This window comes from Schistocerca piceifrons, chromosome X (assembly GCF_021461385.2).
Source record: "Schistocerca piceifrons isolate TAMUIC-IGC-003096 chromosome X, iqSchPice1.1, whole genome shotgun sequence".
Lineage (NCBI taxonomy): Eukaryota > Metazoa > Arthropoda > Insecta > Orthoptera > Acrididae > Schistocerca > Schistocerca piceifrons.
In genome coordinates, this window is record NC_060149.1 from 2,353,849 (window position 1) to 2,366,582 (window position 12,734).

Consider the following 12,734-nt stretch of genomic DNA (forward strand, 5'->3'; position numbering starts at 1 on the left):
CGCTCCAGGAAACATGTACGCTGCGTGCTGCAATAGATGGTAAAATCGTCCACGAAAAGGGACCCTGATACTTCAGCTGGGAGGCAATCCATTATTGGATTGATCGCTAAGGCGAAGAGAGCGACAGTCAAAACCGAGCCCTGTGGCACCCCATTCTCCTGGCGAAAGGTGTGTGACAGGACAGAACCCACACGTACCCTGAACTGTCGATCCATTAAAAAGGAGCGAATAAAAAGAGGGAGGCGACCGCGTAGGCCCCATGTATGCATGGTGCAGAGAATGCCCGCCCTCCAACAGGTGTCTTAAGTCTTCTCCAAATCAAAGAACACAGCCACGGTCGGCCGCTTCCGCAAGAAGTTATTCATAATGAAGGTCGACAAGGTAACCAGATGGTCAACAGCAGAGTGGCGCCTACGAAATCCACATTGTACATTGGTAAGTAGGCTTCGAGATTCGAGCAGCGAAACCAAACGAGAGTTAACCATTCGCTCCATCACCTTACAGACACAGCTGGTAAGCGAGATGGGTCGATAACTGTAAGGCAAGTGCTTGTCCTTCCCCGGCTTAGGAATCGGTACAACGATAGACTCGCGCCAGCATGCGGGAACATGTCCCTCAATCCAGATGCCATTATAAGTACGAAGAAGGAAACCTTTACCCGCAGGAGAAAGGTTCTTCAGCATCTGAATATGAATAGAATCAGGCCCTGGAGCGGAGGACCGTGACCGGGCAAGTGCATTTTCGAGTTCCCGCACGGTGAATGGGGCATTATAACTTTCATGATTCGAGGAGCGGAAGTTAGGTGGCCTAGCCTCCTCTGCCTGTTTTCGGGGGAGGAAGGCAGGGTGATAATGAGTGGAGCTTGAAACCTCTGCGAAAAAGCGGCCGAAGGCATTGGAGACATCCTCAGGGGCCACAAGGACGTCATTCGCGACCGTCAAGCCAGAAACTGGTGAGTGGACCTTAGTGCCAGATAGCCGGCGCAGGCTACCCCAGACAACAGAAGGAGGAGTAAAACTGTTGAAGGTGCTTGTGAAAGCAGCCCAGCTGGCTTTCTTGCTTTCTTAAATAATACGATGACACTGCGCACGTAATCGTTTATAATTGATACAATTCGCCACTGTAGGGTGGCGTTTAAAGGTGCGTAAAGCACGTCGACAAGCACGTAAAGCGTCTCTACATGCTGCGGTCCACCAGGGGACCGGTACGCGACGTGGAGAAGAAGTAGTGTGAGGGATGGAATATTCACCAGCAGTGAGAATGACTTCCGTGAGGTGTGCGACCTGACTATCGCAGCTTGTGAAGGTTTGATCCTGAAAGGTCGCCCTGGAAGAGAAGAGCCCCCAGTCTGCTTTGGAGATGTTCCAACTAGTTGAGCACGGAGAGGGGGTATGATGCAGGAGATGGATAACACACGGGAAGTGGTCGCTCAAATATGTATCAGAAAGTGAATACCACTCAAACCGGCGTGCAAGTTGGGTAGTACATATAGAGACGTCTAAATGGGAATAGGTGTGAGATGTGTCCGAAAGAAAAGTAGGGGCGCCGGTATTGAGGCAGACAAGATTGAGCTGGTTGAAAAGGTCTGCTAACAGGGAGCCCCTCGGGCAGGATGCTGGAGAGCCCCAAAGGGGATGGTGGGCATTGAAGTCTCCAGTTAACAAAAATGGTGCAGGTAGCTGAGCAATAATTTGCATCATGTCTGCCCTGGTAATGGCAGACGACGATGGAGTGTAAACAGTACAAATGGAAAATGTAAAAGACGGGAGAGTAATTCGGACGGCAACTGCCTGCAGGCCGGTGTGCAATGTGATGGGATCATAGTAAATATCATCCCGGACCAGCAACATAACCCCTCCATGAGCCGGAATACCTACCACAGGGGGTAGGTCAAAAAGCACAGAGGTGTAATGTGCCAAGGCAATTTGATCGCATGGGCGTAGCTTCGTTTCCTGGAGGGTTACGACGAGCGGACGGTGCAAGCGGAGCAGCAACTTCAAGTCCTCTCGGTTGGAGCGAATGCTGCGAATATTCCAGTGCATAAGTGCCATCGTGAGAAGAAAAGGAAGATGAAAGAAGGGGTCACCTCGAAGGCCGCTGAGTGCCTGGCTTCGAGCGAGCACTGCCGCCGCTATCAGTAGGCGGACAGTCATCGTCCATTGGTTCTATAGGTTCATCGGCCATCTTGTTAAGATGACCGGGAGGGGGAGCTTCCTCTGCAGGTGAACAGCCAGATGCTCAGCTACCAGCGGTGCGGCCAGGCGAAACGGATGACGGCCTGGGGCGGCAACCGCTGGGTGGCGCAGGAGAAGAAATGCGCCGTGGCGGAGAAGGAGAACTGTGCTTCCTATGAGCCTTCTTGGAAGGTCGTTTAGTGGAAGTACTGGTCGACGGCTGGGAGTTCGAGGTACGTAGGAAGTCTGCATGGGACGGGTCCTTCTTGAAGGCCTGTGCATCTGACTTCTGGGTCTTCGTCTTGGCAGAAGCTGATGAAGGTGCTTGTGTCTGAGGGGTGACGGGAGGAAGAGGAGACGTCAACCTCGCGATCTTAGCACTGGCTGAACGGACGACTGTGATGCTGAAGGTCAGATCGCATGTCTGCGTCGCCACCTCCCTGGTAGTCCGAGGAGAGGCGAGGACAGTACTGTATTTCCCCGCTGGGAGCAGCGTGGGCTTCCTACTAGCAAATAGCTTGCGAGCAGCCGAGGTGGACACTTTCTATTTGACCCAAATTTCTTGGATACAGCGTTCTTCCTTGTAGATGGGACAGTCGCGGGAGGACACTGCACGGTCACCCTGACAGTTCACACAACGAGGAGACGGAGGTGGACAGTCACCCTCATGGGCATCCCTGCCACAAGTGACACATTTAGCCGCATTGGAACAAGACTGGCGAGTGTGATTAAAACGCTGACACTGGTAACAGCGCGTAGGTGTCGGGACATAGGGGTGAACAGAAATAACCTAGTAGCCCGCTTTGATACGTGACGGCAGCTGAACACTATCAAAGGTCAAGAAAAGTGTCCGGGTCGGTACAAGGTCATTGTTGACCTTTTTCATGACCCTATGGACAGCCGTCACGCCCTGCTCAGTGAGGAAAGACTGAATCTCCTCGTCAGTCAATCCGTCGAGTGATCGAGTATATACCACACCACGAGACGAATTCAAAGTGCAGTGAGCCTCCACCCGGACAGGGAACGTGTACAGGAGTGTGGCCCGAAGCAGTTTTTGTGCCTGAAAGGCACTCTCAGTTTCCAGTAACAAGGTACCATTACGCAACCTGGTACAAGACTTGACAGATCCGGCTATGGCATCTACGCCCTTCTGGATAACGAAAGGGTTGACAGAGGAAAAATCCTTGCCATCCTCAGATCGAGAAACTACAGGGAACTGTGGGGCAGGCGGTAGTACTTTTGTCACTGGTGGCTGGTCAAGTTTCCGTTTGTGGGCAGAAGTCGAGAGAGAAGAAGAAGAAGAAGAGAAATCCTTTGCGGAGGAATCCCCCATGATTGTCAGCATCTCCGATGGCGCGCTCCTTCCTTGTGGGGACCCTCTCAGAGGGCACTCCCGCCTTAGGTGAATGTTTACACCTCAGGTCACACCTCCCGAGAAACAGACGGAGGGACCAATCGGCATGGTCAGAAGGTATCAGCTCAGGCAATCACCCCTCCCTGGGCCTGGCCTTTACCAGGGGGTACGTGCGTGCCTTACTTGTCTACCCAGGGCAGGGAATTAGCGTTACCCCGTCACCGGCTACATGTGCGAACGTGTGGGTCGGCCTTCAGGCGCGCACAGGGAGGAAGGAAGAAGAGGAAAAAGAAGAGAGAGAGGGAGAGAGAGGACAGACTGTCTCAAACGCCGAGGCGGAGACCAGAGAAGGCAAGGAGAAGAAGGCGAGGAGGAGGAGGCAAGGAGAAGGAGGCAAGGAGGAGGAGGCAAGGAGAAGGAGGCAAGGAGGAGGAGGCAAGGAGAAGGAGGCAAGGAGAAGGAGGCAAGGAGAAGGAGGCAAGGAGGAGGAGGCAAGGAGGAGGAGGCAAGGAGGAGCAGGCAAGGAGGAGCAGGCAAGGAGAAGAAGGCAAGGAGAAGAAGGCAAGGAGAAGAAGGCAAGGAAAAGAGTAAGGAAGACAGTGAGATGGAGAAGAACAAAGAAAGGAACCAACCAAAGGAAGGAAGAAACGAGAAGAAGTGAAAAACCAAAATGACCGCAAATATAGGTCGTGGAACAGTCAGTCTCCAGACGCAGGCGCTAACTACCCCCTTGAGGGGGAGGGACTACTTTTAGTCGCCTCTTACGACAGGCAGGAATACCTCGGGCCTATTCTAATCCCCAGACCCGCAGGGGGGGCATTAAGGTGAGGCCATTCATGATGCTGAAACAGTTGCATGAAATGCACATTAGTGCCACCAGTTTGAGTAACTATCTCTACCAGGTCACCACTTACATCACATTCCCCATCCCTATCAAGACTGTTTGCTGCTCCACCCACTATCACTATCACTTGGGACACCCCTGCATTAGGCTTAACAATGCTGGTGATCTGGTACTCACACCCCAACACTTCCTGTAACTGCTGGCCCACACCTCTACCATGCGAACTACCTAGCAGCAGAGCCTCCTCCTTTCATGTCACAAATTCTACACAGAACAAACGCGTAGAATCTTGAACATTAGATACATAAGGATCACACCAGAGAAAGTGAAAACAACCCATTCACATTTTTTCAACATCTACAAACAGAAAAACATTACATAAAACCCATAAATGAAGCACTAGAAAGCCTCCATATTATGCAAAAGGGGGCAATCATGAACATCCTTGAAGAAATAGACATATATTCACATGCATACAGCAACCCCACAAATTTACTGAACGAACAAACCAACCTAAAGCACAAAAAGTACATAGAAAACTTTATTCGCATTGTAAAGCAAGAAAATGGGTAATGTAATAAAACAGAGACAATAAATAATACATACTCATAGTAACAGCGATAGCAACATGAAGAGCATACAAGAGACATAAGATCAAGAAAACTTCACAAATCATAGTCAATAACAAAATTATAATGAAAAAATAAAAATATAACATAAAAATTTCAACTAAAACTAAACCAAATTCCAGGCAAAAACATAATTAGAACCAAACCTATAAAAATAATAAAAAACAACCAAATTTCCACACATCACTTACTTATAATGGTAACTATGTAAACAAGTAATATCGCTGATCCACTGTCATCCAAGCTGTCAAGAGAAAAATAGCATACATAAAAACTGACTTACGTCAGACATACATCTCCAATGTACATGTAAGGAGAAACTAATAATTCTAAAAAGAGACAGGACATGGCAGCAACGATATTACATGTAAGGAAAAAACACCAAACAAATGTATTATAATTTTCCTGATTACAGTTACAGACCATTATATTAGGACCATCACTTACTTATGTATTTACAGAGCACCTGATGATGACAATATGCCGAAATGGGCTCATTGTGAGTGATTTATAAAATAAAAACCATTTAAAGAGCAGTGTAGCTGGCTGATACTCATAACAACACCTGGAAGTACGTTCTTTTGAAATAAGCAAAGCACAATCTTAGAAGCCAATTTGGTAATGTATGGGACAGATCAGTGAATAAACATTTTTGAAAATCTTAAAACACTACTGAAAAATCAATACTAGCATCAAACAAAAAATAAAAATAAAATCAAAGTTATATGGATTCCTGTCTGCGAGTGGTATTTCGTATGTCTGTGAGTAGTGTTTTGTAGCATTACAATCCCAGATCTCATATTGCTTGTGCAGCAGATGTTGTCAGAACAACTTACATTTTGAGTGTCTCCTCCGAGCATCATTTTCACATCTATCATGTAATATCTATATGTAAAGTACATTCAAAGTGGCATTTAAAGGAAAGATGTAGAAAGTCTGTAATCACACACGTAGCATTCCTGTGAGTACCATAAATCAATTAATTACAATTTACAAAAAGGGACATACATAGTCATTTCATTTCTTAGTATCCACCACATGGAAGATAAACACTTAACATACGGGATGATTTTTTTAAAAAAAAACGTTTAAAACTGACATGGCACATCCAGCATACAACAAGTATCAGTAATCACATAGGAACTGGGAGTCGCAAATGCCACAAGATGATGCTCTGGTCACGAGAGGCTGTACATTTTCCCAGACTGACTTGGAGGTTGCACATACCTCATATTCCTGTGAAAGGTTGTATTGGGCATGATGAATGATGTTCCCACGCCTACTTGTCGTCACATCTGACTTCAGCATGATGGAGCCACTGCGCATTTCAGCAGAAAAATGAGGGCACATCTGTAGGCAACCTTTTCCAGCTGCTGGATTGCTCATGGTGGGCCAGTTGCATGACCACTGTGATCACCTGATCTGTCATCAACTGATTTTTTCTGGTGAGGATGCCTCAAGGGCCTTGTGTACAAAACACCTGTTACACCTCAGGAGAGCCTAGTGGGCAGGATTGTTGCAGTAGCGGGATGTCATTGAGAGGGTGCACTGTTCGATGCAGTGTCGATGTCAGACATGCCTTCATGCATCTGGACAGCACTTTGAGCCTCTCCTGTAGCTGGCATACATTTGTAGCATGTGACGAAATAACTCCAACGCCATTCAGTAGCCCCGGATGGCCTTTACGAAAACTGCTTCCCATGTGATTACTGATCCTTGTTGTATGCCTGAAGTGCCATGTCTGCTTGTAAACATTTTTTTATCACCCTGTATAATACAACAAAAAGGATGCTGCCACACACTTAACTATCATCTGTGAACTGTGGATGTACAGTACTACAAAATATAGTGAAACTTCGGATTCTACAGGATAATAGAAAAAGTGAAGTGCAGACAAGTTTCTGGCTTTGAAGTGGTGACTGTAAAGCATTGTTATTAAAGGGAGATGGATTTATTTGAGAGAAGTGTATGTTGTGGTCAGACTAGAGAGCCATAATATCTTAAATAGTATGCAATTTTATAATGAGGGGAAGGATACAATATCCAGAAATTTTAAAAAATGTTTTTTTGAAGAGAGACTAGTAGAGAACTTATTTGTTGCCACCATGATGTAAAATTAGTCTCTACAGTTTGCTGGCAGTCGCAGTGTCTCCCACAGCGGCTGATGAATATAGATGATGTGCTAAAGTGTGGCCACAGGAGTTGGAAATAGAGCCTAATCAAATGATTATTTGTTCACTGCAAAATTTAGTCAACAGTTGTGATGAGATTCCTTTTAACCAAGGGCATGTTTGGAGAACAGAGTTTGTGAATACTAATCTTTATTCTGTGTGTCTAAGGTGTTTAGCATGTTTCTCCATGAAAGGAAAAAAAGCTACATGCTCCCTTGTATAGATTTCTCATACCACATTACCTGTTATATCTTATGAATTACATCTAGCATTATTCATACTATATATTTTTACCTTCTGGTTTCATATATTTTTTGTATTTATGTTGACAAGTCAGTACACTATTACTTGAACAAGCACTTACTTGAATGAATAGCAACTTCAAACACTTGTCACACTGTTTGTGTGTATCTAATTTACTGTTCTCTTTTCTTATTTGTAGTAAAAATAGCACAAACATTTTCAGTTTGGTAAAGATTAATAGTTGTATACAACAATACCTTTTTGACTTGCATGCTTTTCAGTCTTCTCTACATGATCCCAACCCAAAGCAGACTTGTCCTGTCTGTCAGTTTCAACTCCAAATTTTCCACCAAAGCCTTTAGCATAATCTGAAACAGTAAAGCAATAGTTGCTATTACAGTGATACAAAAATTCTCATGTAACAGCCCCCCCCCCCCCTTACCCCAAAAAAGTCTAGCTACAGCACCAACTTACCAAGCAAACTGCTCCCTATTTTAGCATTTTACCTGTTACGCCACACACAAATGTGCTATTAATTACTAGATGCCCCTTTAAGAAAGGAATCTGATCCTATAAATCAACCAAGCAAATTGTGAGCCTATATAGTGTGGTTAGTACATATTACTAACCCAAGCAGACGAAATCATGGCAACTGAGTGATCAATGACTATACCAGTTGATAGTGACATGGTATGTATGAAGACAAATGCCTTAGTGTTTGGGACTCACAATCAGTCAATTTCTTACACTTATTGTGTTGGGACCTTTTCTGAAATTTCCTCTATGCAATAATAGTGCTAACTGTTGACTTGGCCACACATAGGTCCCGTAAAAACTCTCAAACTGCTAGCATATGTGGGCTCCTACAGTAATTTCCCATTCAAAGCAAATCCTAATACAAAACACATCGGTATGATGTCCCACTTGCATGCAGCTGTGTAAATTTGGATGTTTAGTCTGATGTCACACAGAGCACATTCAGTAGCTTGTAGAGATACTTAGGGCTACAAAGTTTTACATGACTTTTGGTGACAAAATGTCGCTATAGATTCCACTGTTAAAGGCTTGATCTAAGTTAATTTTCAAGGATTTTGCTAGTTATTTATCGAGTTCTTCAACTCTCGCAATTATGCATGTTTGTATGTATATGGAAGATCCTCAGTTCACACATTGGAGGAAGGAAAGAGCACACCACCTCCTAAATGACCATGCTTGAATTGTCACTTTAAGAAAGAAGTGTTGTATGGTAAGCTGCGTGCCAAACTGAGATACACCAATCAAATATCCACCCATTCTTGTCAGAAACAAAACACTCATTTGTGATGACAGCTGTCAGACTAAGTGTCAGATTTTTGTCTCCTTTCACTGCTTTTGCCTCTACTGATGCTTCATGCCTGCGAAAAATGCATAACTGCATCTCAGTAAAGATCCCATGTTAAACTGCATGTCCCCTTATTACTGGCAAGGTAAGTCTAATTAACAAATTGGATGAAGACAAGGATATACCATCCTCAACAGGACCATACCCAGTAAACCACTGTTGAGTTCAAACCAATCATTAGGTTGATGGTAGTTTTACTTTTTCCTAACTTTGAATTTCGATATACAATTTATGCATTTAGAGTGGACCAAATACTATAATAATTCTGCGAGATCTCACAGTAATGTATTGTGTTCTTCAGTTCAACGACCAGTTTGGTGCAGCTCACCAAACAACAATAAATACACACTGGCAGAAATAGAGAGATTGACAAATAATGCTATAATCTAGAATTCGCTTCTGGAGGGTCATGATGTCATGGAAAACACAAATGAGATCACAATGAAAGTGTGGGAGAATGAAGCTGTAGTGGAAAACACAATGAGTAACTTATTACTTCATTACATTCTGACAGCAGATGTAGTGAACACAAGGATGACAGTGATTCACAAGCAGTGTATCTATTGTTTGTGTAGCATGTTGCACCAAAAATTAAACTGTGTTCTCAATTTACTGTTTCTTTCTTGTGTATTAGGAATTTTGTTACTTCACATCATTCATAATGTGAGAATGGACACTTACCTTAGTGCTGTTATTTGCCTTTGAAAAATTTAATTATGATGCTTACGTATGCATAATAGGTATTACAACTGCTGCTGTTCTGCCACCATCATTAATACCCTCCCCACTACCAATAATTTACAAAAATCTCGTAAGTACATGTTTTGTTTGTTTTGAGGTGCATGCACAACTACTGATTGCATCAGCATGGGGTGTATTGTCTAGTAGCAGCCAGTAACATTGACCACATCACTGCTGTCTGTCAATCAAAAAATTATTTTATTTGACCTACAAACCCTAATTTTCTTTATTTTTAGCTTTCAATCAGCCAGCTCAGGAAAATTCTTAATGAAAATGGGAAGTTACAAAGGGACATGTGAGGCTGTTTAATAAAATGCACACACTGTGACAGGAAGGATTCTTACACAATTTTTTATTTAAATTTCTGTCATCCACTACGTGATCAAAAGTATCCAGACACCTGGCTGAAAATGACTTGCAAGTTTGTGGCGCCCTCCATTGGTAATGCTGGAATTCAGTATTGTGTTGGCCCACTCTTAGCCTTGATGACAGCTTCCGCTCTTGCACGCATACATTCAATCAGGTGCTGGAAGGTTTCTTGGGGAATGGCAGCCCATTCTTCACGGAGTGCTGCACTGAGGAGAGGTATTGATGTTGGTCAGTGAGGCCTGGCACAAAGTCTTGTTCCAAAATATTCCCGAGGTGTTCTACAGGACTCAGGTCAGGACTCTGTGCAGGGCAATCCATTACAGGGATATTATTGTCGTCTAACCACTCTACTAGAGGCCGCGAATTATGAACAGGTGCTCGATCATGTTGAAAGATTCAATCACCATTCCCAAATTGCTCTTCAACAGTGGGAAGTAAGAAGGTGCTTAAAACATCAATGTAGGCCTGTGCTGATAGTCCCATGCAAAACAATGGGTGCAAGCCCCCTCCATGAAAAACATGACCACACCATAACACCACTGACTCCGAATTTTACTATTGGAACTACACACATTGGCAGATGACTTTTACCGTGCATTCGCCATATCCACACCCTGCCATCAGATTGCCACATTGTGTACTGTGATTCGTCACTCCACACAACGTTTTTCCACTGTTCAATCATCCAATGTTTACATTCGTTATACCAAGTGAGGTGTCGTTTGGCATTTACTGGCGTGATGTGTGGCTTATGAGCAGCCACTTGACCATGAACTCCGTTTTCACACCTCCCGCATGTCATAGTACTTGCAGTGGATCCTGATGCAGTTTGGAATTCCTGTGTGATGGTCTGGGTAGATGTCTGCTTATTAGGCATTATGACCCTCTTCAACTGTCGGCGGTCTCTGTCAGTCAACAGACGAGATCAGCCTGTACACTTTTGTGCTGTACGTGTCCCTTCACATTTCCACTTCAGTATCACATCAGAAACAGTGGACCTAGGGATGTTTAGGAGTGTGGAAATCTCGCTTGCAGATGTATGACACAAGTAACACCCAATCACCTGTCCATGTTTGAAATCCATGAGTTCTACGGAGCACCCCATTCTGCTCTCTCACAATGTCTAATGACTACTGAGGTTACTGATATGGAGTACCTGGCAGTAGGTGGCAGCACAATGCACCTAATATGAAAAATGTATGTTTTTGTGTGTATCTGGATAGTTTTGATCACATAGTGTAGCTCTGAGTAATTTATACTGCTGACTAGTTTCAAACATAGCTACATTCAAAACTGGTCACCAGTATAAATTACACGTGCTATGACAGAAATTTAAAACAACAGTTCTTGAATCTAAGAGGGTGGTCATCTCCAAACAAAATGTTGGAACTATGTAAGAATGATTACAGTTCTGTGTGTCCTCAATGACAAGATCATTAAAGATTCAATAGATGCAATAGAGAAAGGGCAACTTCGGAAAACCCTTAATCTGCATGGCTAGGAAAGGGTTTAAATTGCCGTCCCACCAAATGCAGCAAGTCCAGTATCTTAATTACTGTACTACCTGCTCAGTTGCACTCTCTCTGCATAAAAATACATCTACATCCAAGGCTCCAAAATTAATCATGACACTCCCTAGGACAAAATGCTCCACTGTTCATTGTGTCCGATTCCATTGTATTGTTTACATGTTAAACAACTATTACACTGATGTGCATTTTCATGTTTTCACAGTACAATAACTTAGAATTAAACTTTGGGAGTGTAGTTGCATAAACTTTATTTCTCCCCATATTCTGGCCATATACGTTTCAGCCATCTTGAGAGACCTGCTTTGTCTTTAAAGTACTATGACATGTTCTTCCACTTTGTATAGATGTCTGTTGCACACTACTATTTTATTTTCACCTTACATTCTTATTCATCAACCATTAGCTGAAATAGTGCACATGCAAATTAATGGAACTTCATCAAACATCATAAAACAATTAAGGAAAAAAGCTGCTGCAACTGATTTGATTACTAAACCAATTGCATAACTGGAATTATGAAAAAGCTATCACATAATCAGGATATAAAGACATATGGGGATGTGTATTAGAACTTGTTTTCCAAATTAACACTGTTTCAAATGAAATAAAACATGGCACACACATACTTTAAAGGTGCATCTTAATTCAGGAATAATGCAAGTTTAAGGATTATCATGTGTCTATAATAATTATTGCCTTTGTGAATGGAGTCATGTTACAAGATAAACTGATAATTTCTGGTGATTGTGTGATAACATTATTTTCAAACTTTTTATCAAAAGTAACACAATAATTTCCAAACACTTTTGTTTTTTCCTTACCTTTCTGTGACTCATGTTTTTCGATCTTTTCTACATAATCCCAACCAACTGCAGACTTATCCTGTCGATCTGCCTGAATTCCAAACTTCCCACCAAATCCAGAACTGTAGTCTCTTTGTGATGCATGTTTTTCAATTTTCTCTTTATATTCCCAACCTTCTGCACTCTGAAAATAAAACCACATGAATTTGAATTTTTCCAGACCTAACACTTTTCATTTGTCTACTTTAATTTTGCCCTGTAATTACATATGCCAAGGAATGAAATAAGAAATAAGAATTATTTTAACAATCTTACATGATGTAAACAAGATTATTAGTCACGGGGTAAAGCGATGGTTTTTTTAGAGCATAACATAGTGCTTTCAACATTACATACAAGAATGTATATAACAAAAACACAGAGTAATTGGATATATACCTACATGAATCACGACCACATTTCTTCATAGAAAGTGAATTAGGTTGCAAGGAAG

At 43.0% G+C, this 12,734-nt stretch overlaps 1 protein-coding gene across 1 annotated transcript in view; it reads right to left on the minus strand.

The window, feature by feature from the left end:
* The window catches only part of LOC124721371 (src substrate cortactin), a 135,403-nt gene that overhangs the window by 63,386 nt on the left and 59,283 nt on the right, over positions 1–12,734 (minus strand). Inside the window, exons 5-6 of the mRNA XM_047246304.1 lie at positions 12,260–12,425; positions 7,673–7,783 (exon numbers count right to left, since the gene is read on the minus strand). Coding sequence (XP_047102260.1) covers positions 7,673–7,783; positions 12,260–12,425 — 277 coding nt within the window. The remainder of the gene's footprint in view (positions 1–7,672; positions 7,784–12,259; positions 12,426–12,734) is intronic.